Source organism: Equus caballus, chromosome 9, assembly GCF_041296265.1.
Source record: "Equus caballus isolate H_3958 breed thoroughbred chromosome 9, TB-T2T, whole genome shotgun sequence".
Lineage (NCBI taxonomy): Eukaryota > Metazoa > Chordata > Mammalia > Perissodactyla > Equidae > Equus > Equus caballus.
Genome location: NC_091692.1, coordinates 98,370,753 through 98,397,344, shown reverse-complemented (window position 1 = coordinate 98,397,344; position 26,592 = coordinate 98,370,753). Strand labels below are relative to the sequence as shown.

Here is a 26,592-nt window from a genome sequence, read left to right as displayed (position 1 = left end):
AGGGGGTGCTGAAGGCAGCCCAGGGGTGAGGAATGAGGCCTGAGTGGCCGCCTGCAGCCCCCACTGGAATCTTCCCTGCCCCTCCCTTTCAGATTAACTGAAACCTGCTAATTGTGGCAGCCCTCTGCACGCTCCCCTCCCCCACCGCCGTATTCCTCCCTCCCGTTGCCTCCCCTCCCCTCCCCCTTCCATCCGAATGATAAAGGGCCCGGCCCGCCTGCCCCCGCCCGGCCTCAGGCCCCGGCCCTGCCTCGCCACACTGCCCCAGTGCCCTGCGCCCTCCACGGGCCAGGCCTCTGCCCACGTTGTCGGCTTCCCCTGCATGGGGCCCTGCAGCAACCCACGCCTAGAGCTCCCCGGGGCGGAGTCGGCCTCCCAGCCCCCCAAGAGGAGGAAGAAGAGATACCTGCGGCATGACAAGCCCCCCTACACCTACTTGGCCATGATCGCCCTGGTGATCCAGGCCGCACCCTCCCGCAGGCTGAAGCTGGCCCAGGTGAGAGGGTCCCCCACTCTCTTCACACTCCGAGGTCCCCCACTTTCTTCACACCCCAGACCCGTCCCCCACCTACTCCCAGGCTCAGGTTCGGGCCTCCACCCCCACCGGGCCCTACCCAGCTGTGCCAGCGCGGCCAGTCCCGGCCTGGGCACCTGGCGAGGGGGCTGAGATGCTTAGGCGAGACCCTTTTCAGGGAGGTGCCCCCTTCTCCCTCGGGCTCAGAGGTGTTCTGAGGGGGGCGGCGCTGGGGCGCCCCTAAGCCCAGCTGTGGGGGAGGGGTGGTTGCCCCCTCCGCGCCCCGGTTCACAGCGCCTGCCGGCCGCCCCGTGGTTTCAGATCATCCGTCAGGTCCAGGCCGTGTTCCCCTTCTTCAGGGACGACTACGAGGGCTGGAAGGACTCCATCCGCCACAACCTCTCCTCCAACCGATGCTTCCGCAAGGTGGGGCAGGGCGAGGGTCGGGGCCGGGGGGCGGGGCGGGGGCGGTAATCCCGAGTATCCGGGGTCGCACGGCCCCACCCAAGCCTGCCCCCCCAACCAGGTGCCCAAGGATCCTGCGAAGCCCCAGGCCAAGGGCAACTTCTGGGCGGTCGACGTGAGCCTGATCCCCGCCGAGGCGCTGCGGCTGCAGAACACGGCCCTGTGCCGGCGCTGGCAGAGCAGGGGCGTGCGGGGGGCCTTCGCCAAGGATCTGGGCCCCTACGTGCTGCACGGCCGGCCCTACCGGCCGCCCAGTCCCCAGCCTCCGCCTAGCGAGGGCTTCAGCATAAAGTCTCTGCTAGGGGACCCCGGGGAGGAGGCGCCACGGAGCAGCCCAGGTCTGGCAGGCTCCACGCGCAGTGGGGAGGACGTGGTGCCCACTCAGCCCCTGCCCTCTGAGAGGTCTCTGTGGCCCCTTTGCCCCCTCCCCGGGCCCATGAGAGCAGAAGGGGAGGCTTCCCAGGGGGGAACCAGCAGGCCCTCGCCCCTTTCCCCTCAGCCCAGAACCTGGCCCCTCCACTTACTGCAAGGTACCCCAGACTCTGGGGGACTGTCCAGTGGGGGCCACAGGGCCTCACTTTGGGGGCAGCTACCCACCTCCTACTTGCCCATCTACACTCCCAACGTGGTAATGCCCTTGGCTCCACTACCACCCACATCCTGTCCCCAGTGCCCACCATCAACCAGCCCAGCCTACTGGGGGGTGGCTCCTGAAACCCATGGCCCCCCAGGGCTGCTCTGGGATCTAGATGCACTCTTCCAAGGGGTGCCACCCAACAAGAGCATCTACGATGTGTGGATTAGCCACCCCCGGGACCTGGCTGCCCCCACCCCAGGCTGGCTACTCTCCTGGTACAGCCTGTGAGGCTCCCAGGGCAGGGGCTGCTTGCTTCTCCCATCCCCTCCTGCTGCCACTGGCTTGTTAAAGGGAAACCAAGGCCAAGAGGACCAAGAGATGTCTGTGGCCACAGAGCCTTGAAACATGAGACACCAGCTGTTCTGAGTCCACAATGTTTATTGGACAGCCCCACGAAGGGTTGTGGCCCAGCTGGGCACCACCCTGGCCCTGATGGTCAGTCATGCCTCTCCTACCCCCAGAGGCAAAGCTGGAAGGAGCAGGGCTCTGCTTGGAGTAGCCCTTCCTGTCCCTTTCCAGGTCCCACCTTCTCTGGCCGTCTGTCCGTCCGTCCATCCCTCCATCCATCACCATCTGTCGCCTCCCCTCCCTGGCTGCAGGCTGGGGGAGGGACAACCTAATAGCGGCTCCAGCCTTAAGTCTTGTGCCCCCTTAACTGTCTGGGAAGGAGATAGCACCTTTTTGGGGAAAAGGGATCGGGAAGAAGGACCCTACAGTAGTTCTGGTGATGGTAGTGGGGAAGAGCACAGTAAAGGAACAGACCAGATTTTAATGGCAAGTCTGATTTTTGGTGGTGGGGTCGGTAACTGGTGACTCGGGTAACACTGGGCCCGGGTCTGCGTCCCCTCCCGCAGCTCTGGGATCCCTGCTGTGTGCCGCGATAACAGCAAATGGTGATAAGGAGGGAGCTGAGGGCCTGGGGAGCAATCATTTTCCAGGCTTAACACTCCTCCTCGCGGGGCGGGGGGAGGGGCAACTCTGGGAGTTTGGGGGGCAGTGGGCCCCCAAAAGGTCAAGAAGGTTGTTTGGGTGTAGAAACTTCGCTGCCTCCGCCGACAGAAGTGCGACCCTAGACTCCCTGGGCAGGACTACGAGGGCAGGTCCTCCGGGGGCACGAGGGCCGAGCTGGAGCCGCTGTCGGGGCCGGGGCTTGGAGGGCTGCCGGGGGGTGGCGTGGGGGTACAGGGGGTTCCAGTGAGTGGTGTGTCGGTGCTGAGCGAGGAGGGCGTCCCGGAGCGCGGGGCCCTGCGGCGCCGGGCCGGCCCCAGCTCCACTTGGCCCACTCGCTCGGCGAACTTGAGCGAGCACACAGTCTCGCCGAGGTCCTCGGGCCGCGTGGAGATCTGCGGGGGAGCGGCACTGGTGGGCGGCCCCCGAGTGGGCGGAGCCTGGCGTGCAGACCGCCCCCCTTGGCCCTGCGCCCCGCCCCGCCCCGCGCCCGCGCCCGCGCCCGCGCCGCCCGCGCCCACCTGCAGCAGCAGCACGGCAGTGGCGCCGGGACCGAGCGCCGGCTGCAGCAGGCGCGTGAGCTGCGAATCGCGGAAGGGCACGTGTGGCCTGCGGGCCCGCAGCGCAGCCATCACGCCTCCCAGCGCCAACAGCGAGCGGTTGATGGTCCGGGCCTCCCGCAGACGCTGGGCGCCGTCCGAGTCTCCCCGCGCCGTGCCGGCCGCCCCCGCCTTCCAGGCACGCTCGGATCCCGCCAGGTCCACCAGGTGCAGCGTGCCTGCAGGGGCGAGCGAGTCCGACGTGGAGAGCGCCCCGGTTTCAGGTGCGACGAGGCCTCCCGCAGGGCTCAGGCGCAGGCCGCGGTACCTGCGGGGCCCGGACCGCGCGGTGGGAACGCCGCGCGCAGCGTCAGCGTGACCATCGCGTGCGAACGGGAGCTGTGCTGGTTCATGGCGGTGGCGGCGGTGGCCCGGTTGCTCCTCCCCAGGCTCAGCATCTGGAGGGCGGAGCGACAGGGCTTGCCTGCTGCTCGTGCTGCAGGGTCTGCGCCCCCAGGTGGGAGAACAGGGCGGGGCCTTGGAGGGCGGCGCTGCACACTAGGCAGTCTTACCTGGTGCAGCGTCTCCAGGTTGGGCACGTCCCAGTAGGTGAGGCCAGCCACCTGGATCCCCCCTTGGCCTGCTGGGCCCTGCCTCACGGCCAGGCGCTCGGGAGGCCCTGGGGCTAGGAGGTCCCTGGTGAGAAATGGGAGGGCTTGGTTTGGGGGTTCTCCGGGGAGCCAGAAGCCTCTGGGACTAGGGGTGGGGAGGAGGCGGTGCCGACCTGACAGCCTCGTTGTAGATCTCCACCATGCTGAGGGTCACGCGGTGCTGACCTCCGGTCCCCATCTCCCGGAACAATGACTGCAGCGCCCTAGGAGCTATGCCAGGGTCCTCGGGTGGGCCCTGGGGACGGGATGGAGTGCCACATCGGGCTCACATCCCAGTCCCTAGCCCCAGGAGCCACCCAGAGTGTGCCCCCTTCCCACCTCCATGCTGTAGGTCTTCCCAGTCCCTGTCTGACCATAGGTGAAAATGCAGACACTGTAGCCTCGAAGGCAGGACAGCACAGCCGGCTCCAGCTCCCTGAAGACCTAGGGGCAAGAGGAGTGCGAGGGGTGGGGCAAGGTGTGAACAGAGCTTGATTCCCCTGGGAGGCAGGCTTTAGGGGAGCATGGGGGAAGGGTGGATCTCCCCACAGAGGAGGCTCCCTGGAGAAGTGGGCATTTTCAAGAATTTTCCAGGCAAAGAAAAGAAGGAGAAGAGGTGGTGCAGAGTACTGGGGAGGCTGGGGGCATGGCAGTCAAGAGCCCAGATGCTGGGCTGGAGCACCAGGTTCAAACCCTGGGTGTGACAGGAGGCAAGTCACTCATCCTTTTTGTTCGAGGTTTCTTTCTGTGAGCTGAAGACTGTAATGGCCCCCGTCGTCAGGGCTGAAGGGGAGCATGTGCTGAGAGACTAGAGCAGTGCTTGGCACACAAATGATGAGCCCAAAAGGGCCCCAGGGTGTGAAGGATGGGCCAACTAGGATTGCTGGAACCTGGGCCCTGGGAGGTTGCAGAGAGGTAGCCAAGGGGGATGTGGGGCTGGGACTTGTATCTTGTTGGCAACTGGATGCCAACAGGAGCCTTTTGAGCAATGACATGCCAGCTTTCCAGCTTAGAAGGTGGCTGGTAATGTCAGTTCTGCCGGAAGTGTTGGTTGCTGGCCATGAGGGCAGAATCCAGAATTGCCGTGTGGTCACTAAGATTCCATGACTGAGAGGAAGCTCTGGGGGTGACCATGGTGGTGGGACTGTGGTTGGGGGGACTGTGGTGCCATTGCAGAGATGGGGAAGAGATGCGGGGGCTCGGTGACAGATGCCTTTGGTTCTTTCATTCAGACACATGGAGTTGGAAGGCCCTGTCCAGAAGGGCTGCCTGTGAGGCAGTGGACAACGGGGGGCCCGTGCAGGGCTGCAGTTTGGGGCAGCACGTGAGGCTGGGGTGGTGTGTGGGATACACAAGAGAGGTGAGTGGAAAACAGCTGTGGTACTCCAGGAAGTGGAGGAGGGCGCCCTGGACACCTGCCACGCACTCTCATCACACCGTCTGTCCCTCTGAGGCCAGCACAGGTCTGAGTCTCAGCCAGCTCTGCCCCGTACCTCATCCCCTCCTGGCCCTGAGTCTGTTTCCTGAGCTATGGAAGCTCTAGCGGCAAAGTTTGTGTGTGACAGAGAGAGAGTATGTGAAGCAAGTTGCTGGTAGGCTGGGGCTTGAGCCTCTGTTTTCTGCTGAGTCTGGCAGGAAAGGAGAGGAGGAAGGAGGGCGGGATCTGTGCAGGGCAGCGGGAGAGCACTGAGGGCCAGAAGCTCTCCCACTCACCCATGTCCCCCTCTGCCCACCTTGGCCACAAAGCCAGGAGGGTTTTCTGCTCTCACAGCTAGCCAACTCTGGACCCCGGGCTGGGGGAATGGGCAGCCAGCAAAGCCTGGAGAAGGAGGTCACAGCACTGTCCCCACCACAGCAGCACCATGCTCCACAGCCAGCTCTGCCTGAGCAGTAACCGTCACCTCAGAAGGTTCATTTTCTTTAGTTTCCTGATGAAAAGTTATTTTTGAAAATGTTAACCTTCATGTCTAAACGAGAAGGTCTGTTTCCCCTGGGCCTACAGAGCCTGGGGGTGGGGTGGGGGGGAGAGGATGCAGAGGAACAACCCTGGAAGGAAAGGAAGTGCCCAGCTAGCCTGCCAGTCCTGCATCCCAAATCCTCCGGCTCCCTTCTTTTCCCTGCTGGAGTCCAGCCACTCTCCCTCCTGGGAGGACAAATAGACTAAAAAGGGGAACCCAGAGTGTCTTCTGGACTCCAGGAGACCCTGAAGGAAGGTGAACACAGGTGCAAGGGCAGAGCATTACCTCCTCCTGGCTGGCATCTGGAGGGAAGACCCAGTCCAGATGGAAGCGATGCTGGCGCCCTCGATAACAGGTGGTGACACTGCCACCCGGGCCGGGCTCTGAGCACACCAGGCTGGAGGGTGTTCCTGGCCTCAGCCGACACAGCACACGGATATTTCCTGAGGTGGAGAGCAGGCCAGTGAGCTGCCTCCTGGGCCATGAAGCATGGAGAGGCTCCACTTCCTTCAGCCTGCCCCTCACTCCTCCACTCCCCGGTCCTGCCATACCCTTGAGCTCCAGCAGTCGCCCTGGGCATCCAGTTGGGGTCCTCTGCTGCTCCTCAGGGAGCTGAGTCCCAGCCCCTCTGGCTGACAGTGCTCCCAGGGCCCAGGATACCTGGGGGAACAGGGATGTGATGAAGACAGCAGGGAACTGCTGAGGGAGGAGCTGATGGGGTGGGTGCTGAGAGCAATGTGGAGCCACCGTGTGACCACACAGCTGTGGTGATCTGCAACTTTCTGTGGCTTCAGGTCCCTAAGAACATCCTTCTGCGGACCTGGGATGGAACCCAGGAATCTGAGGAGGCCCACGGACAAAGACATCATCTGTCTCCTCTGGGCTCTTGGCAATCCTGAGAGATTCACTGTCACCCCAGTTGGCACAAGACAAAAACGAGACCCAGAAGTGACATCGCACACAGGGTCACACGACTGTTCTGGTTCCAGAGCCTACGTCCTCCATCAGAGCAGGCAGCTCCCAGGCTGGGAAGGGAGAAAGGACAGGGGCTCCCTGAGGGAAGGACAGTGATGGGGCTCCCCAGAGATCATGTGTCAAGAGAGGGGGCAGGTGGTCCTGACCTGGCCCTGGGCCTCGCTCAACGAACCCTGACAGCTCTGGGTGAAGGTGCTGACCAATCCTCGGAGGTCCCCACAGCCCTGACGCAGGCTGGCCATGCGTGCCCGGAGTCCTGGCAGGGGAAGGTTGTTGAGGGAAAGCCCAAACCCGTGGCCTTTCCATGAGCCCCCCAGCCCCTGGACTTACCTGCCAGCTGCCCATGCATCTGCTGCAGCTCCCTTCTGCAGTTCTGCTCAGTCTCCTGCTGGAGCTGCCGGAGGGCCCCCCGAAGGCCCTGCAGCTGCACCTCCTGCACCCCCAGCTGCCCCGCCCAACGCCACCCATTACTGAGGATAGGGCACTTAACAGTCCCCACCTCAGATGCCCCTCTCCCCAGTGCCCCAGCCTTTCTGGCCCCTGGGCCCAGCACCCACCTGGACTCGGAGAGCTTCTGTGGTGTCCTGGGCCTCCTGAAGCCGGCCCTGAAGCTCCACTAGTGCCTCTGCCTCATCCTGCAGGAGGGGGGAGGGGGGCAGCCAGGTCAGCATGTGGGAGGGGCGCCCCAGCAGCCCCATTTTCCAGCTGGGAAAGTCAAGTCAAGAGGAGCAGGCAGACCCATGCCTCCTAAGTCCGTGCAAAGGTCCTTTCCCCAGGTCCCTCTGTTCTCCTGGGGTCAGTCACTCAGGGGAGCCACGGGACGGGGTGAAGGAGTTCTCCCATAGGCAGCAGTCTCCTTGATGGGGCTGTCCTGCACAGACCATCCCAGGGCCTAGCCACAGTCCTGGGGCCCTGGCCCTTCAGGTCACAGAGGGCCCCCTGCCTCTGTTCCAGCATTCAGGACATTCTGAGAAAGCCTGAGCAATATCGCTGGAGGCCAGTGTGCAGGAGCCCCAGACTGCAGGGAAGCAGCAGCTAAGGAGCAGGGTACCTGGGGAGCCCTGGTGGAGGGGCCGGGGCCCCAGTGCAGCAGGAGGTCCCGAGTGAGGCTCAGGCTCTGCTTCAGGGCCTCGTTCTCCAGAGTAAGGTGCTGAACCCTCTTCTCCGAGTCTGTCGCCCCCTGGCGGAGAGAGAAGCCCTCAGGACTCACCTGAAAGTCGGGGGGCCCTCTCTCTTGAGTCCGCTCCTGGACCCGCCCCCAGCAGCCTCACCACTCCCAGGCGCAGCCGGCCCAGCTCCTCCTCCTGCAGTTCTAGCTGCTGCTTCAGTTCTTCCAGCTGGGAAGGAGGAGAGGACACGTGGTGGAGCACCTCCTTCCTGTCCCCCCCAGTCCCTGCTGCCTCCTGGGCCCCTCACCTGTCCAAGGATGAGCTGTTCCAGCCGCTGCCAAGCTCTCTGGTCCTCTTCCAACTGGGGGGACTGTTGCCCCTGGGTCTCACCCCTTGGTGAAAGGGAAGGGCTTTCTTCTTGGGATGGGGGCCCTGTGGTGAGGTAGACCCAGTTAGGACTGATGAGGTCTCTGGCTTGAAAAAGGGGCACCTTCAGAGCAGAGCTAGGCTTGGGACCCCGTACTCCACGCCACTCAGGCTCTAGTGGGCTTCACTCCCTCCACACGCTCCCTTTTCAATTCACTACTCTTTACACACCAGCGGGAGTTGAGGGTTGCACCCCCGAGGCTGACTGAGTCCCCTGGGGCAGGGCCTGCCTTCCCCTGGGGCTCCGAATCCATGCCAAGAGGGCCAAAAGCTGACCGGTCACCGTCAACAGTAGGGGAACATCACCAGGCTGTGAAGGAAATAAGAATCAGGCGGAGAAGATGGGAACAGGAACGTGGAGGCCAGAAGGACTGGGGAGATAACGGGTTGCCGGAGAAGGACCCTCAGTCCCGCTCACCTTGGTCACGTCTGGAGGATTCCCGCAGCTCTCTTCCGCCCCCAGCTGGGCCGAGAGGAACTCCGCAAGACGCACCAGAGCCTCTTCCAAGGAGACCTCGGTTGCGTGGCCCTCGGCTCCCCCGACCGGCCCATCCTCAGACTCAGAGCAGCCTGCGAGGCCAGGTGGTGGGAGGGCAAGGTGCGCTGGGTCACGTGTTGGAGGCCAGGGCACCAGATGGCACCTGCCGGGTCCTCCGTCCCAAGGAGGTCACAGGCACCCCTCCCTCTCTAGGACGGCGGGGCTCCCCCGACGCACCGACAGTACCTACCGACCAAGCCGGTCAGCTCGGTCCACAGTTCTGCCGTGGGCTGGTCGGGGCGGCGGCGACCCCCAGGCTTGCTGCGGGCCCTCTAGGGAGCGAGCAGGGGAGCCCCTGAGGCGAGGCCAGGCAGCCTGCCGGGCTCTCTCCCTCAGGAAACTGGACCAGAGGACCTGGGGCTGAGGTCTCTGCTCCCAACACCAGAACGACACGGGGTCCTCCGCGCGGCCCCCTCCCCAGGGTCAGCGCCCTACGCTGCGCGGGCCCGCAAAGCAGCTCTCAGGAAGGGGTCGCCGGCCGCGCTGCGCCCGCCCCCACTCACCTGCGCCGGGTCCCCGGGGTCGGCGGGCCCCGCGGCCCCGCCATCCCTGCGGAAGAGGCTGTAGAAGATGTAGATGAGCAGCGAGTAGAAGGCGTACATGGGAGTGCGGGGCAGCAGAGGGCCCCGCTTCGCGCCACCCCGCGTCCCCTCGCCCCGACTCGGCGCCCGCCCGCCGCACAGGCGGTGCGCATGCTCGGGGCGGCCGCCCCCACGGCCCGGCTCCGCGGGCGGAGGGCGCGCGCCCGAGGAAGGGGGTGCCAGAGACAGGTGGCCCCGGGACCCCCGCGGACACCTGCCCCGCGCCCCCTTCTATTTCGCGGAGACGTAGGGCTGAGAGCGCCAACGGACCCCGCACCCCCTTTTCTCGGAATCCCTCCCAGCCCTCCGTGGACGCCCCACCACGCTCATCCTTGGAGCTGTCCGCCCACGGGTGTCCAACCTCCACTCCCCGCACAGCCCCGCTCCTCCCCTCACAGCCCCGCCCCCTCCACCCTAGCGCGAAGCCCCGCCCACACCCCGCCCCCTCAGGCCCCGCCACGCCCCTCTCCTCATAGCCCCCTCCTCTTACCTCCCCGACCCTCCCAGTCCCGCCCCTCCCGGTCGACTTCCCCTCAAGCCCCGCCCCTCCCCTCACAGCCCCGCCCAGACCCCCTCTCCTCACAGCCCCTTCCTCAGACCCCTCCCTCTCCTCACCACACATCCCTCCAAACCAGCGGGCTAATACACCGCATCCCCGTACAGAGCCCCCTCCTCCTAGTCCCCCCTCCTCTCTTACAACCCGGTCTCGCTCTCCTAGAATGCCCCCTTAGCCCAGGCCCCGCCCCCTGCCGCTCTAGCCTCCACTCCTCTCGTTGGTTCACTCCGGGCCTCCGCAGGCCCGGCGCGGGAGGCGGGGCGGCGGCGGACGGGCGGCACTGTGAGCACGTTCAGGCGACCGGTCGCCGTTGCGTTCGGGCCGCGCAGTTCGGCCGCCCCTGAGAGCCTGGGCTGTTGCTCCTTCCAAGCGCAGGGACCAGGCCGAGTGGGCCTGTGAGCGCCTCGCTCCTTCTCCCCCAGGTCCGGCGCCCCAACTTGGGTTCAAGGGCCCCAGGGCTCACGCCCACCCACCCCGCACTGCCTTCTCCCTTCTTTTCCCGGGAGAATTAGGTTTTTCTTCCCCACAGTTGTGTCCAGTGGCCTCAGGGCTCCGGAAAGTTTCGGATGAGCCTATCCCCATCCCAACATTTAGAAATGGTGCTCTGGAACCTGGGAGTCCTGGGGAGTCGCCCTTAGGGCTCCCGGTCGCCGGCTTCTGCGTTCTTTTTTCATCTCCAAAGTTGAGGATCCCCTGCCTGTCTCCTCAAACTCCCTACCGCCCAAGGCGCCATGGCCCTTAAGCCTTGGAGTGAGTGGAGCACGGCCCTGTCCCACCTGGCGCTAGGAGTGGTGTCTCTGCATGCAGCCGTGAGTACTGCTCAGGTGAGTACACAGGGGCCTGGCAGAGGCGTATCCCACTCCCAAACCCCAAGGACCTAGCTAGTTCCCTGGATCAGGGAGAGGGTGGTGGGAGGTGAGTCGGGGGGACCAGGCTTCCAGGAGACCACCAGAACCTTCCGTGCTTAACGGAAGGTCCTGGCCTCTTTTTCCCACATCTCCCTTCTCTGTGTTGACAGGCAAGTCGAGGGGCTGCTGCTGGCTTCCTGCTCCAGGCCTTGGCCACCGCCACCATGCTGGCCCCCGGGCTGGGCACAGATGAAGACTATCTTGCTGGAGCCTGGGTAGCCACTGTCATTGGTCTGCCCCTTCTTGCCTTCGACTTCCACTGGGTGAATGGGGACCGCTCCTCCGCCAACCTGCTCTTGGGAGGGGGCATGGTGCTGGCAGTGGCTGGGGACCACCTTGGTGCCGAGGGCCGCTCTGTGGCTGGTCAGGCGGTGGTGCTAGTGGTCGCAGTGACCATCCTCATTGTGGCTGTTTTCACGACCAACATTTATGGAATGTGGGGGGGCGCCATGCTGGGTGCTGCAGGCCTCCTGAGTCGGCTGGAGGAGGACAGACTGCTGCTGCTGCCAAAGGAGGACGTCTGTCGAGGGGCCCTGGCCGCGGGGAGTTGGGCCTACCACCGGGCACTGCACACACAGCGCCTGCAGTGGGAGTGACAGTTGGAGACAGCAAGGCAGGGCTTCTGCCCTGGCTATCACCTTCCCCTCCCATGGACCTGCTCCTGAGGCCTCCTCCTCTAGGGATAGACTCTCCTTTCCCTCAAGTGGGCTTGCTGCATGGTGACTGGTCAGGGGGCAGAGTCTGGGCACTGCCCCTTCTCTGGCTGAGTGTGGGGACTTGTTTAGATCAGAATGAAAGGGTCCCAGGCATGTTTTGGGACCTGACTCTGGGCAGGCCATGGTCGTAGATCCAGAGAGAGGCTTGGTCTCCAATAAACCTTAGGGATTCAGCAGAAATATGGAATCTGCCCATTCTTCAGAGGGATTGAGGGGCTGGCCCGGTGGTGCAGCGGTTAAGTTCGCACGTTCCACTTCTCGGCGGCCCGGGGTTCGCTGGTTCGGATCCCGGGTGCGGACGTGGCACCGCTTGGCAGCCATGCTGTGGTAGGTGTCCCACATATAAAGTAGAGGAAGATGGGCACGGATGTTAGCTCAGAGCCAGGCTTCCTCAGCAAAAAGAGGAGGACTGGCAGTAGTTAGCTGAGGGCTAATCTTCCTCAAAAAAAAAAAGAAAGAGGGATTGAGGGGTCCTCCAGTGAGCTTCCTGAGGCTCCCAGGGCAGCAACTGGTTTCTCTGAGCTAAAGAAGGGGATGCGCTGGAACCAGTCTGGGGCGTCCCCCAGCTTGGCCTCCTGCTGGTATCTTTGTCAGGAGAACCCCTGGACTGAGAAGACATACTCCTGGGCCCTTGCACGGCCTGGCAGGTGGCCCTCTGGGGCAGTGACCTTCACGGGCTGATGGCTGGGGTGGAAGCAGGGGAGGGCTGTACTACAGCTTCCCAGAAAGCCACATCTTCTCCCCGGGCTATGCGACCTCTGCCTGTTTGCCCTCTGGCCTGTGCAATAGAAGTCCTGATTTCCCAAGACCCTCAGTTTGCTCAGTTGACCCCTCTTCATCTCCCAACCCCAGGGTTAGGAAGCGGGATTGGGCAGAACAGTGGGTTAGACTCGGGGTCGCGAGTCCTCCCGCGAGGAGTCCGGGCGCTTAAGTCCTGTGGAAGCACATCTCATCACGCACAGGAGGGGAAGGGGTGGCCGGCGGGGTTTCCAGGAGCCAGCCCAGGGCCCCGCGCACGCAAGCCCGAGTGTTGGGGGACAAAGGCGCAGGCACACTCCGACGTGCGGTCCAGGGCTGCGTCGGTCCCGGTGACCCTCGGCGTGTGGGCCGCGCCCTGAACGCCCGGAAGCGCCGCGCTCGCCCCCATCTCAAGACTTCCCCACCCCAGGCGCGCACCCCTCCGCGGATCGCCCTGGGCCCCGCCCCCTCCCAGCCCACTTTCTGCAGGGGCGGGCCCTCAGGAACCCTCGAGCGCCCATTGGCCCTGGCTGCCGCGCCGTCTCGCCCAGAGCGGCGCTCCCATTGGTTCCGCGCCGCTCACGTGACAGGGAGAACGAGGAGGCGGTGGCGGCGGCAGCGGCGGGGGGAGCGCGCAGCGAAAACAAAGATGGCGGCCACGCCGGGGTTGGTGGCGGCGGCGGCGGCTGCGGGGCGACGCGCGGGCCGGACCCTCTGAGGCGGCGGCGCAGGGAGCGGGCTGCGGGGTCGCGGCGGCGGCGAGAGGGCGGCGGGAGCGCGCGGCGCCCCTAACCTCCAGCCGCGAGAGCGCGCCGGCACCCGCCCGCCGGGCCGGCTGGCCTCGATGTCCGGCGCCGAGGAGGCCGGCGGGGGCGGCCCGGCCGCGGGGCCCGCCGGCGCCGTGCCGGCCGGGGCCGGGGCGGGGGCGGGGGCGGGGGCCGGGGCCGGGGTCGGGGCCGGGCCCGGGGCGGCCGCGGGGCCGGCGGCGGCGGCGGCGCTGGGAGAGGCGGCGGGGCCCGGGCTCCCGGACGAGGCGGGCCTGGCGGGCGCCCGGCAGCTGCAGGAGGCGGCCGGCGACCCCGACGCGCCGCCCAAGAAGCGGCTGCGGGCGGCCGAAGCGGCCGAGGCGGCGGCGGCGGCGGCGGCGGCGGGCAGCGGGAAGCTGGAGGAGCGGCTCTACTCGGTGCTGTGCTGCACCGTCTGCCTGGACCTGCCCAAGGCCTCCGTGTACCAGGTAGGGCCGCCGGCCCGACCCCGACCCGGCCCGGCCCCAGCCCGCCGCGGCCGGCCCCGCGCCGCGTCTCCTCGCAGGCCGGCCGGCCGAGCCGGGCCGGGACTCCGCGCCTGTTGGGAAGCTCCTCGTTCTCCTCTTCTCAGACTGTCTTGTTTTTTGCGTGGAACCCCCTTCTTTCTCGTTCTGACTCTCCTTAATTCCCCATCCGAATCTCATCTCTCTCCCTCAGATGCTTCTCTTTCCAGCTGCCCCCTCCTCAGCAAACCCCCCGCCCACCCCCTCAGGCTGACCCCACAGAAAACTGGGGCCAGATGCCCATCCTCTTCCCACCTCAGAGCCTGTTGTCCTCATTCCCGAGCTCCCTGGGCTCAGGGACCCCCTGGTCTTTCCTCTTCACTGAAGAGCTCCATCTCTATTCTTTTGGTAGCCACACCCCCAAAACCTGTCCTCCCGCTCATCCTGTACCCCTTCTTCCTCTCCAATGGAAGAATCCACTTCGCCTTGTCTGTCTCTTTCTGGGAAAACATTGAGAAGGGAGGGGATCCCCTCTTTTCCTTCCTTGGTCCCTTTCTCTCATTCCTGGTATGGATGAACCACCCGCATCCAGCCTCACAGTCTGGGTCCCTTCTCCAGCCCCAGTCTGACCCAGTCCCTTCTGGACATGCTACGCCCTTGGCTAGGCTCCCCCGCATCCTGCCTCACCCATGCCAGGCCTGGCTTCCTGGGCTGCCAGCACTCCAGGAGGTCTGTCCACCCTCCTCCTCCCATCTGAGGATCCAGCATAGGGGCTGGACGCAGAGTCCTTAACCAGCTCAGGGCCATCAGAGAGGGTACCAGGCCCAGGTGGGTCTTACGTGTGCATCACGTAGCACCAAGGGCTGCACTCTGGCCCCAGAGTCGGTGTGCAGTGTCTTGCCTTCTTTGTCTGTCTCTCTTCACCTTACCCCCCACCCCTCCTCTGATCCCTGCTCTCCCCAGAGCTCCTTGAGGAACAGAACAGGTTCTCTATCCCTTTCTTTGCACTTACAGGATCTTGACATGGTTGACGGGGTCTTGTTCCTCTTTTTGTACTCAAACTGGGGGCCATGGGTGAGCGAGCCATTCTTTGTAGTAAGGAGTGTGGGGCTGGTTTGGGTTATCATTTTTTCAACCTCTGAATGTGCAAATCCTTCTCACTCTGGCAGGTTGTTTGGGAGGACCCCAGTGCGTGTGCATAACAGAGGAAGAAAAGAAGGCATTGACGGGGAAGTGGGTTCAGTTCTTTGGGGAGAGAGCACTAGTTCTCATTCCACCTTCCTGGGCTTTGGGAAGCTCCTGGGCAGAGGCTCTTGCTCAGGAATACCACAGGCCTCCTGACCCAGTGCCAGCTGGGGGAGTGCTTCCTGTAAGCCCCTCAGCCTTGGGGGTGCTCCTCAGGACTTGTCCTCTCTCTGTCCTCTTTTTCCGTTGCCCACAATCTTTTGATCCTCCTAGGTAGAACTCTTCCTTCCTTGGGTCTTGAGTGACAGCCCCAGAAGCCAATGGTGAGGGGATTCCTAGGGGAATTCAGGAGTCTCCTGTCTTCTCTCCTGTGAGTGGGCTGGGGCTGGACCTGGCATAATGATAGGCCACGTGGTGCTGTCTCCTGGTCTACTCAGCACAGAGAGTCTCAACTCTGCCTCTGGCCAGAGCTGCTGGTGACTGGACCTCTGAGCCTGGCTGGTTTAAACCGGCCTGCACTGTGCTGGGAGCTGAGTGTATCCTGGGCAGCCGGAGGCAGACAGCTGAGCAGCTGTGATGGAGAGTGAAGGCACTGGGGCCACCCTGAACTGTGGCCCTCTCCACAGCCCAGTGGGCTCTGCTCCCTGGGAACAGGCCCACTGAGCAAGGAGAGCCAACTGACACTGAGCTACAGGCTCTGGCACTGAACCCCTGCTCCTCTTCCGTTCTTCCCAAGTCACACCTGGGCCTTGGTAGGGAGTTGTTTTCCTCTCATCTCTAGAGGCCTGGAGAAAGTTCTAGAATATGTGATCAGTGGGAGAGCCCTTGGCTCTAGAAGGATTGACCAGAGCTCTGCCACGGGTCAGAACTCCTTTAGCTGCTGGAAGACCAGCCATGGGATGGGGGGCATGTGGGGCATGGATGCCCAGTAGTACCTATGCTGGAGGTTGGGGTGTGAGGGGCCTGAGGGAGGGGCTGGGGGAAGGAGGGAACGCTTCTTGGTGGCTCCCTGCCACAGGTAGGATTCCACTTCACCTTCACAGTGACCCTGGATGGGGGCATTGAGGTCAGGGGTCTCTTGCCTGGTCAGCCTCAGAGCTGGGTTTGCTTCCTGGAGGATCTGGTCACAGATGACATGGGCTGCACACATGTTGCATCAAGATGGGTGGGCACAGAGCCTTCTTTGTGTCCCTGGTCAGGGCCCACTGCTAACCATCACCTTCTGGCCTGGGTTTTTGCTGGCCCATCTCTAGTAGACTAGTCTCAGGCGTGTTCCACTCTTTTCCTACCGGCAACATTTTTCCTAGCCCTGTTGGGACATGTGGCTCGGGGCTGGTACCAGCCCCACCGTCCAGCTGGGGGCTCTCTCAGATGGTGCCCAGCTCTGGGGTGAGGAGAAGAGCCAGTAGCCATGCTGAGCACTGTGTGCTGTGCCTGGCACTAGAGCTGCCGGAGACAACTCAATGGGCTTCTAGAGTTGGCTGGGTGCACGATAACTCAAGAGCTTACTCTCTGGCCACCAGACCCCACCTCCGTGCCACTAGGGAAGCCTTGGTGGTGGTGAAAACTCGCCTCAAGCAGACATGGGCTGCATGGGTGGACCTGTCCACCTGCTTCCAAGTCTGAGCCCCTAGCCTGGCAGGGCCTGCTCCCCTGCATGCCCAGCACATCGCACCACACACCTGGGTTGGGAAGTGCTCCGGTGTCAGACCAAGGCACTTGTACACATAGTTCTCACTATGGCTGGCATTAGGACAGGGTAGGGCCAGGGCAGGTACAGCAGATGGTGGCTTTGATGTTCTCCAGGCACGCAGGTGGGAATAGGAGGGCTGGAGGTACATCAGGGACGCTCACGCAGGAGCAGATGGTAGGCAGCCTGTGCTGGCAGGAGTTCTAGATGCAGCCCAGTGGCCCCAGGGCAATGTGACCCTCCTCTACTGCCTATGAGAGCGCCTTCTCTGGGGGAAACACAGCCTCATTGGTGCCTGGAGTGATGCAGCTCCATGCCTGCATCCTCAGCTCTCCCCTAGCCCTTCACATGAGGCTCAATGTGTCCTCCATCAGACAGACCTGGCCCTGACCCTGCTGACATGAGTGAAGGCCCTGAGCTGTGGACTGGCATCTGGAGGAAGGGGCTGCACAGCTCTGTCCAGCCTCTCACCAGCCAGAAAAGCTTGTGACCCCTGTCAGGGTGAGGGACTAGTCAGGGGGTCTCTGTTATGGAATGTGACCCCAGCTGGCCTTCTGGCGCCTGTGCCCACTGTGCCCAGCCTCCAACCTGGGCCTTGCCAGCAGTGTGCCCTGCTTCTCCAGCCCATTGCTCCTGTGCCACTTCAGCCTGTCTACCCTCTCCCTGTCTCTGCTCATTCCTCCTCCTCATGATCCCCACCGAGGCGGCACCGCCCTGCTGTGGCCCTCTTCCCTCCCTGCTACAAGATACCCATTCCTCCCCACCTGACTGGGGCACTTGCTGCTGTCTGCCCTCTGGGAGGTTGGGTATGGCCTCCTACGCCTCCCACCCCTAAGGTCTTCTATTTCTGCCAGGACTCAGCTCAGGCCCTAGCCCAAGGGGACTGGTCACCTGAGTGGTGGTCATGCTGGTAAAAGGCCCAGGAAGCAAGGGTGGCTCCATCTCTAACCCGGCCTTGGCCAGTGTGGGCACAGGCCTTGGGGAGCCTCCCAGCATGCCATCTCAGCGGCCGTCGGCATGGCTCGTGCTGCAGGCTCTGTTCAGGGTGATGTTTGAGGAATCCCTGGTGGTGCTGCCCACCCATGCATCCTGGGTTCCTCTTCCCCAGCTCTCGGACTGCGGCTGGCTTGAGCTTTGAGGTGAGAAAGGTAGCAGAAAAGACTGAAAATACGTCTGCTTAGGCCTCCAAATCAAGGGCAGAGAGGAGAAGGCTTCTGGACTCTGGCTAGATGAGAAGCGGTGTTTTTGTGGTGCTGGTTTGTCATTTGAGTTACTTTTCGATCCTGGCAGCACTTAGGTTCTGAGCAAGAGGCTGACTCTGCGGGATTGCCTGCTTCCTACCCAAGTCCTGGCTCTCGGGGTGGCTTGCCATTGAGAACCACTGGCCCAGAACTTCAAACCTAAAACCTGGTGAAGGTTGGCGTGCTGGCTTCCCCCAAAACAGCTGTGTGTCTTGGACACTGCATGGTCTCTTCAGGGCCCCGTGACTAAAGAGGTTGAGGAGACCTCATGCCAAGCCTGTGGGGGTGTGGGGTGCCCTGAGGCCCTGCTGGGCCTGGTGAGGGCAGACTTCCAGCTGGGCTGAGTGGCACTTTTGGGGTTGATGCCCTTGACTGTGCTTTGGAGGGTGGGCTGCTCACATGGGCCTGGGTGCTGAGCCTTCCTCTAGTGGGAAAGAGTGGCTATGGAGGGACCCCAGAGTTTGAGGGGACTGGGCACTCCAGGCTTCAAAGAGGGCTTGAAAGACCTACTGACCAAGAGCTTGGTTCCCGCGAGTTGTCAGGGGATGGGACTGGGGCGGGGGTGGGGGCATTTTCTAAGACGTGTTTATGGCCCAAGGCCCGGGGGTCAGGGCTTTTTTTCATGAGTCTGGTTGGTCCATTCAACTCCCCCTTAGCCCAGGGGAGAAGTTGGCTCACCTGGAGGCCCTGGGCATGTACAGCCTGGTGCAAGTAAGCGGCCAGGCAGAGGGCGGGGCTGCTGCGTGGTGTCCTCAGGGGCCAGGTACAAATGCCTGCTTCTGGACCATTTGCAGAGGGTCTTGGGGGTGGGGCCCCGACTTGGGTGGGACTCGGGACCCCAGGGGCAAGGGAGAGGCTTTTGCTGAAATCACAGGTCTGTGTCTGAGTCCCTTCTGAGGCTGTAGGCAGGGCCTGTGTGAGGAGCTCGCTGGGCTCTGCTGCATGATGACCATAGTCGTGGGCGTTTGTTCTGTGCCCACCAAGTGCTGGGGGCCGAGCCACACTGCTATGTATGTTGTCCATCCTGCCTCTTCAGCACATGATGAGGCCAGTCCTGCCCTCGTTGCCTTTTGTGCCAGAGGAAATTGAAGCCCAGAGAGGGAAGTGACCAGCCTAGGATCATGCTGCTGCTGACCTGTGGGCTGGAGTCTAAGCCAGCATCTGTCCTGGGAGGGCCTGGGAGGCCCTATGATGTTGTCTTGGGTTGTGGTATCCCTCTCCCTGCCTCTCCCTACCACCAGGGTCTTCCTGGCAGGTGGTGGGAAGGCATCCTGGCCCAGGCACTGCAGGAGCTGCTTCTGGGGGCGCCCAGGCTTCTGGGGGCTTGGCCCTAATATATTGAGTGGGGCACTCTCGCCTGCCCTGGCTGGTGCTGTCCATCCAAGGCTTGGTGTGCGGCCAGCACCGTGCAGAGTCCTCTGGGGCCTGGCTTCTGGTTGGGCAAATTGGGGCAGGTGCGGTCCAGCCTGGCCACTGCAGAGGCCAAGTCAATGCTGCCCTGTGGCCAGGCCTGCGTGGAGTGTTGAGGTCTTCCTCAGAAGGCCAAGAGGGGCCTGGGTGGTGGGGAGGGCTTTGGAGCATGGTGACCGCCCTGCTTTGTACACCTGGGCAGGGTGTTGGCTGGGCTTAGGCCAGCCACTTGGTATCCACCCGGAGAGTGTCCCTTGGTAGCTGGTGAGGGGCTGGTTGCATGTGGACATTGTCTTTTCCCTTCGCTGGGCCAGCAGTGCTTTGGAGTATCTTGCTGGCTCACCACGTTCCGATCTAGAGCTGAGCTGTTGGGTCCAAAGGGGCAGGGACACCACCTCCCGCCAGAGCCTATAGGCCCCCTCAGAAGGCCTAGAGCAGGAGGGCAGGGTCAGCGCTGCCTCCCTGTGGTGCCGTATCACCCGTGCCTGTGTTGGTTCTGGGGGCTCTGGGAAAGGGGGCAGGGGCTGGCCAGGGATCTCGTGTGTCCCTGCAGCCCCCAGGCTCTAAGCAGAGGCCTGCCAGGAGGGCATATGGGCAGGCTCTCTGCTCCAGAGCAGTGGGCTTTTGGGGTGGTGCTGGGAGGTAAGCAGTCACACACTTGGCAGCCTCAGTGTCCCTCAGGAGTCCCAGGACTCCATCCCTAGTCTTCCCCTCAGGCCCACACCCTGACTGGGCCCCCAGAGACAAGAGAAACCAGGTGGGTGGGGCCCAACAGGGTGTTGCTGCCACTCTGCTCAGGCAGGGGCCCCAAGGTGACTGTCGAGCTGGGCCCTGTCCAGGCAGCCTAGTACTAGAGCTAGCCACACACAGGCATGGGGCCCCCAGGCCTGGGGGGTCTTGGCGTCCTGCTGGGCTTCCTCACTGCGGGTGCTGGGCAGCCGTTGGGGCTTCACCGCACGTGGTGCCACCTGTCTCAGCCTCCCTTCCAAGGGGCACCCTGAAGTTTCCTCCTCCACGAACAAGTGGTCACATCAGCATGTGTGGCTTCCCTCTCGGCCTTGGCACACAGTATGATCCTCTCCCTGGGGTTCTGGTGTGGCAAAGCTGGGCCTCTGTTGAGTCAGGCCCTTGGCAGGGGCTGTGAAAGGGGGTGTGACCATGGCCCCTGGTTTGTGCCTGTGGCGTCTGTATCCCCCTCCGCTCCTGTCCACTCACTGCATCTCTGGCTTCTCCACTGATCCCTAGGAGTGGACAGACTGCTTTTCCACCCTGCTCTTCCTGTGGGCAGGCCTCACCTCATCCTGATCATTCCTGGGACCAGCCTCACTCCCTACCCCCAGCCAGCCCTTGTGCCCAGAACTGGCGCTGGCCCGCCCCTGCCAGACCCTGTTCCTCCACTGTGAGTCCAGCCAACTCCCCTTCATCTTGCACATTTAATTTTTGACCTGACTTAGAAACTGAGATTTGAGTGCAGATAATCTGTGGTGTTTGTGTCAACATGGATTCTGTGCATGAGGCCTTTGTCCCCAGCTCACCTGCCCCCACTGTCAGTCCTCAGCATGTAGCTCCCATCACTCACTAGAGCCCAGGCCCAGCCCACAGGTACTCAGAGCTCGCTCAGCCTCCTGCAGTTCCTCAGCTCATGGTGTACAGATGCCTGAAGTGATGGGATGGCAGCTAGTGTCTACTGAGGACTTCATGTTGGTGAGCGTGGCCAGGCAGTGACTCTGTCTGCCTCCACCCCACTGCATCTCACTATGAAAAGGGTCCTGGACCCCAAGGGACCCGTGTTGCTCAGTGGCTTTCTGGAGGCTTGCCATGGATGGCGGGCCCAGGCCAGCCACTGGAGAGGCGTGTGAAAGTGCTGCCTGCTTTTTCATCCTCAGCTAGCTGTGGGGGAGTCTCCCCAAATGGAAATCCAGCTAGTCCTTGGTGGGCCCCCAATGGAAAGCTGAGCCCAAGGCCCGCACACCCCTACCTCCCAGCATTCCCTGGGCTCTGTGAGACCACCACACCTGCCCCTCATCTGTACCAGCCCCATGGGCCAGGCCTGAGGGGAGCTGTGTCTGCCCCAAGAGGACACTCAGTCCAAGTCTTAGCTCTTGTACCTCTTGGTTTCTGTGTGGGTTTCTCCTCCCCCAACACTGTAAGCCCCTGGAGGACCCAGCCCACAGCCTACCATATATCTCTCCATGGCACTAAGTGGGTGCTAAGGAGGTGTGTGTGGAGCTAGTGAGAGACCCAAGATAGGAGTTGAGGTGGCAACCCACTGTCCACACATGGAAGGACCACCAGCAAGAGAGGCAGGTTGCTGACAGGCAGCTTCCGGGTCTCAGATCTGCAGGTTCAGAAAGGGAAGGGACCTATTGGCTCCTGTTGACCCAACCCAGCAACATGTCCCACTTGCAGCCCCTGTTCCCGCCTCCCCCAGGCACACATTGTACCCACACACCCTTGTCACAAGCCAACTTGGCTTTTCCCCCAGCCACAGCTGTGTGCCATCAGCTCTTGGGAAGGCCCCCACAGGTAGCTAGCTCCACTGGGTGGGTGGCAACTGCCCTCTCACTTGTGCTGGCCAAGGAGGGCTGGAGGGGTTATGCTGGGGGTGGATTTGAGCCAGGTCCCCAGCCCCCAGCCTGAATGGCCCTTGTGAAGGCCAGGGAGAGGGTGCTCCTGCCTTGGCACGAGGAGCAGTGTCTCCTGCCCCACTCAACACCCGATGGCTAAGTGCCACTGCTGTGCTTGGCCAAGAGCCCGCTTTCCTGCAGGCATCCTGAAATCAGGGCCTGTAGGGACTCTTGGGAGAAGCCCTGGCCCCTGGCGGGGGACAAGGCCAGGATCCAAGCCCCTATGTGGCCAGACCAATCACCAGCAGGCCTGCCTCAGTGGAGAGCCATAATCTGCAAGTTGATGAGGGCCACCCTTGAGACACCCACTTCTTCACAGGGGCCCAGTTGGCTGTATTCTTGTAGTGCTCCAGGAAAAAGGCTTTTCCCTCCTGAGCAGCAGCCCTCTGTGTTTGCTAAACAACAGCATGCCTGTACCTCTCCTTGCCAGCAGCCCCTCCTACAGCTGGAGTCCCTCAGGATGGCCGCTGGCTTGGCCTTAGCTGGAGGGGGTGGGGCGGGGCGGGGCAGAGCAGGCAGGCGCAAGCGTGTGTGCAAGTCCCGCAGGTCTGTGAGCTTCATCTCCCTTTCCTTCTTCGCAGTGTACTAACGGTCACTTGATGTGCGCTGGCTGTTTTATCCACCTACTAGCAGATGCCCGGCTGAAGGAGGAGCAGGCCACATGCCCCAACTGTCGATGTGAGATCAGTAAGAGCCTCTGCTGCCGCAACCTGGCTGTGGAGAAAGCCGTGAGCGAGCTGCCCTCCGAGTGTGGCTTCTGCCTGCGCCAGTTTCCCCGCTCCCTTCTGGAGAGGCATCAAAAAGAGGAGTGCCAGGACAGGTAACCACCTGTCTGGCCCTCCTGCCACAGGCTTGGCCACACGTGCAGGGCCCAGCACAGGGCTGGAGACCACTCTGGTGTGGGTGAGACCCAAGTGTGCGGGATACTCTGGCTGGTCCTTGTTGCCCAGACCTCAGGTTCCGCACACGCAGCCCACCGACCACCTTTTAGGGCTGGGCCAACGTGAAGCTGCTCAGGGCCCAGGCCCTGGAGGGGGGTGGCCCCACAGAGGGCAGGGGGCTTGGATTTGTACCCAGTGTCCATCTGGTAATCATCCTGGCTCTGCAGGGTTCTCTTTGACTGTGTGGTGCTTCTTTGAGGCTGTCCTTGGCATCCCTGAGCCCAGGAAAGCATGGCCAACTCAGGAGCTGTGGGAGCTCTCTGTGAGGGTACGATGGCACCCCAACCCAGCCCTGGCTGGTTCACACTGTCGCCTGCTGTGGGGCCAGGCCACTGAGCCTCACCTGGAGTGAAGCTGTGTAGGGTCCGGGACCGTGATCAGTGGCCACTATTGCCAAGCATTAGAGAGACCCCCTAGCAGTGGGTGTAGGTGGCATGTGCATTCACAGTCCGAATGTGCTCCTCTTCTCTCTGACTTTCACACATGCTCTGATCCCTTCCAGGGAGCCCACACACAGCGAGTGTGTCCTTCAGAGAGTGGCTCATATATGAGCAAGGCTGGGCAGAGGCCCACCTTTGGAGGACTACTGGGCACAGCCACCTCCCCAGGGCGCAGGCTGTGACCATGGTGCTCACCTCCTCTCCAGGGTGACCCAGTGCAAGTACAAGCGCATCGGCTGCCCATGGCACGGCCCCTTCCATGAGCTGACAGTGCACGAGGCTGCATGTGCCCACCCAACCAAGACGGGCAACGAGCTGATGGAGATCCTGGACGAGATGGATCAGAGCCATCGCAGGGAGATGCAGCTCTACAACAGCGTCTTCAGCCTGCTCAGCTTTGAGAAGATCGGCTACACAGGTGAGGCCCTGCCCACCGCACGCAGCCCACTGCACGCCACTCAGCTGAGGGGCCAGGAAAGCAGCAGGCTTTGGGCAGTGGGCACAGGTCGCGCCGGTTGCTGGGCTCTGGACAAGCTCCTGGCCATGGAAGGATCCCTCTGGGGGAGAACACAGGCTGGAGGCCAAGCAGGGAAGGGGCTGGGGCAGGACTCCAGGGGTACCTGCATGGCTCTCACAGAGGCCCCTCCCACCTGTCCTTTTCACCCCATCCCCGCCCGCCCCCCTCCCCCCCCCCCGCCAGCTAGCAGTGTCCTCACTGCATGGGGCTGCACAGCCCTGGGACAGTTGGGGTCTAACCAGAAAGTGGGTGTGTCTTGGGGGGCCCAGGAGCTGGGGGCCTGCCCTGCAGAGCCAGGGGCAAGAAGAACACTTGTCACGTCGGGTCCTACCTGCGGGAGGTCACTGCAGTGGCCACAGGCCTCCTAAGGCCAGCAAGAAGATGCTCAGGGCCAGGGCTCCAGAATGAGCGAGGGTGCCCAGCTCAGAATGCAGAGCTGAGAGTGGACGTCTAGGGCCGGGCAGGCTGGACCACGCCCAGGCCCACTGGATCTCATGGGCTCTCCAGGCTACTGCTACTGCCTTTGGACGTGCTGGGGAGCAGGAGCCAGGCCAGAGCCTGGTCCATACACAGAGAACAGCCAGAAGTACCTGCTGATGCTGGGGCCATTCAGGGAGACTCCAGCCCTCTACTACCCAGCCCATACCAGGCGGCCAGCTCAGAGCATCAAGGGCGGTCATGGGCAGCCAAGTCACACTGCCTGGACTGGGCCTGGCTAGGTGTGGGCCTGCATGGGCCTGAGAGGCTGAGGGCCCAGGGGCCTCAGCAGCAGAAGGCCGCGGCCCCTGGTTAATTGCAGCTTCAGCCACCCTGGTGGGCGCCATGGCACAAACAGTCCAAGTCAGGCCTCAAGGGTCCAGGCAGGCCAAGGTGTTGTGACTGCGGCGGTGGTGGGCAGGGAGCCCTGTCCACTCAGGAAGGACTGGCCGCCTCCGTGGAGGGACTTGCCAGCCACAGGCCACGGGCTATGCTGAGAGGACTGTGTGACGGCAGTCACCCATTGACTGATGGGCCCTGCAGATGGCTGGCAGAGCCCAGCACTGGGCCACACGCTGGTGCTCTGCCTCACAGCCCAACGCAGGCTCCAGTGCCATGTGCCAGCCTGCCCGCCGGCTTTTCTGGCAGCTCTGTATGGGAACCAATAAAGTGCACTTGTTCTCAGAACTGCATCCTGTCTGTGTGTCTGCTTACCCACGCCCCTGGGGCAGGGCCTCTCCCTCTGCCTGGGTCGGGCCCTGGGGAAGGGCGAGGGGGGAGGCCAGTGGGGGTTGGGGCTGGCCACTCACTTCCCTCAGCCTCTGGGCTCCCTGCAGCTAATGCGTGTTACTTCTGTTTATAGTTGTTTCCCCAAAGCTTGTGTACGCCTCCATTTGCCATAATTGCGTTTGATTTGCCTTGTGACAAGTAGAGCACGCTGTGTCCTGGTAAGTTGCCTTCCTCCCTGGCTGAGCCTGTGTCCTCGGCTGGCCGGTAGGGAAGGCGCCGCCACGCGGCCCCGCCCACACTGACTGCCGGCTCTTCCCGGCCTGTCTGTCTCCACAGAGGTCCAGTTCCGGCCGTACCGCACCGACGACTTCATCACGCGCCTGTACTATGAGACGCCGAGGTTCACAGTGCTGAACCAGACGTGGGTTCTGAAGGCGCGCGTGAATGACTCAGAGCGCAACCCCAACCTGTCCTGCAAGCGCACGCTCTCCTTCCAGCTCCTCCTCAAGAGCAAGGTCACGGCACCCCTAGAGTGCTCCTTCCTGCTGCTCAAGGGCCCTTACGACGACGTGAAGATCAGCCCCGTCATCTACCACTTCGTCTTCACCAACGAGAGCAACGAGACGGACTACGTGCCGCTGCCCATCGTCGACTCCGTGGAGTGCAACAAGCTGCTGGCCGCCAAGAACATCAACCTGCGGCTCTTCCTGTTCCAGATACAGAAGTAGGCGGCACTGCTGTGCTGCCCACACCTGCCTGGCAGTGGCTTCACAGTGCTCTCTGACCATTTTAGTAAAGGAGGAAGGAACAGAAGCGAATGTTGGGAAAGTCTGCATGTGTGTGCGACAGTGTGAGCGCTCTGCCTTGCCCTCCGCCGGCCCTCCGCCCCGCCTCCCCTATCCTGGCGCCTAGGCTGGGCCACCTGCAGAGGAGACGGCGGCTCAGGGAGCCCCCAGCGCGCAGCGAGGTGCACGACCCGCTCTGGGCCGGGCTCAGGCGAGCTGACTTCAGACGGCATATTTGATTGCAATTAAAAAGGCACCTTGTTTGCTACTTTCTGTTTTGTTCAAGGGGAAGGCATGGCTGTGATTGGACAGCGTGGGAGCTTTGGTTTGGCCTCTGGGTCAGAGCCTACCCATCCCTGTTACTGCATCTCAATATGCCCCCAGGAGAGACTTGGAGATGCTGCCCCCTCTGTCCTGCTCCCTACAGGCCTGGTCAGGGGGCGGGCAGGCTTGGGGGTCTTGCAGCAGTCCCAGCGCACCCCCCAGCCACTCCAGGGAGGCAGGACTTGGCCACCAGGGCTCAGCAGACATTTCGGAATGCAGGGTGAAATTCTGTCTCTTCCTAGGAAAAAAATTAAACTCTTTACAGGCTCTTCTATAAGGTATACAAATTTAGAGAGAGAATCTATTTTCTGTATTCAGCCTGGAGGGTGCAGCGTCCCCAGGCTGTGAGGAAGGCTCTGGGGGCCGCTGGTGGTGAGTGAGCCTGGCTGGGTGAGGGGCCGAGTGGGCCAGCCACCCCATGCTGTTCTCAGGGACCAGCTGCTGGCCCTGCATCCTGGGGTCTGCTGCAGAGGTCAGTGCTTGGAGAGGCTGGTTTCTCACCTGAGGGAGGCAGGCTCTTTCCAGCCTTGACTTTGCAGCCCTGGCCCCAGGACTGCAGTGAGCAGGCCTGATGTGTGGGCCTCACAGGGTGGGAAGGAGCCTTGCCTGGAGAACCCCAGATCCCTTGGAGCTACTGGGAAGGGGAGAGCTTAGCCACCACCCCCCTTGCTTAGGAGACGTGGCTCTTCTGTGATAGTTTTTCATTGCTTCAATACCAA

At 62.8% G+C, this 26,592-nt stretch overlaps 3 protein-coding genes across 12 annotated transcripts; 2 read left to right on the top strand and 1 right to left on the bottom strand.

Moving 5' to 3' along the window:
* Positions 1-255: 255 nt before the first annotated feature.
* On the top strand, positions 256-1,989 carry FOXH1 (forkhead box H1). The gene is made up of 3 exons (XM_001917145.3): positions 256-496; positions 836-940; positions 1,041-1,989. Exons 1-3 carry the CDS (start codon positions 323-325, stop codon positions 1,842-1,844), a joined length of 1,083 nt encoding a protein of 360 aa, XP_001917180.2. The 5' UTR covers positions 256-322; the 3' UTR covers positions 1,845-1,989.
* On the bottom strand, positions 1,977-9,544 carry KIFC2 (kinesin family member C2). 4 transcript variants are annotated; one of them, XM_023649242.2, is made up of 18 exons: positions 9,263-9,544; positions 8,950-9,031; positions 8,640-8,791; positions 8,393-8,531; positions 8,103-8,227; positions 7,958-8,023; positions 7,738-7,866; positions 7,244-7,321; positions 7,017-7,131; positions 6,833-6,942; positions 6,263-6,371; positions 5,997-6,154; positions 4,093-4,197; positions 3,888-4,009; positions 3,676-3,799; positions 3,432-3,561; positions 3,086-3,342; positions 1,977-2,959 (listed from the first exon to the last, which is right to left on the bottom strand). In XM_023649242.2, the coding sequence occupies exons 1-18, from the start codon at positions 9,359-9,361 to the stop codon at positions 2,705-2,707; spliced, it is 2,355 nt and encodes a 784-aa protein (XP_023505010.1). In that variant the 5' UTR covers positions 9,362-9,544; the 3' UTR covers positions 1,977-2,704. The 4 variants fall into 4 exon arrangements, with proteins under 4 accessions (XP_023505010.1, XP_023505013.1, XP_023505014.1 ...); XM_023649245.2 differs by having other exon boundaries at positions 7,017-7,080; positions 9,263-9,512; XM_023649247.2 differs by having other exon boundaries at positions 2,366-3,024; positions 3,071-3,342; positions 9,263-9,512.
* CYHR1 (cysteine and histidine rich 1) lies at positions 9,452-25,817 on the top strand. 7 transcript variants are annotated; one of them, XM_070222612.1, is made up of 4 exons: positions 10,485-10,720; positions 22,242-22,480; positions 23,248-23,459; positions 25,101-25,817. In XM_070222612.1, exons 1-4 carry the CDS (start codon positions 10,628-10,630, stop codon positions 25,490-25,492), a joined length of 936 nt encoding a protein of 311 aa, XP_070078713.1. In that variant the 5' UTR covers positions 10,485-10,627; the 3' UTR covers positions 25,493-25,817. The 7 variants fall into 7 exon arrangements, with proteins under 7 accessions (XP_023505079.1, XP_070078713.1, XP_070078712.1 ...); XM_070222611.1 differs by lacking the exon at positions 10,485-10,720 and adding an exon at positions 12,837-12,924; XM_023649303.2 differs by lacking the exon at positions 10,485-10,720 and adding an exon at positions 12,957-13,492.
* The last annotated feature ends 775 nt before the right edge of the window (positions 25,818-26,592 follow it).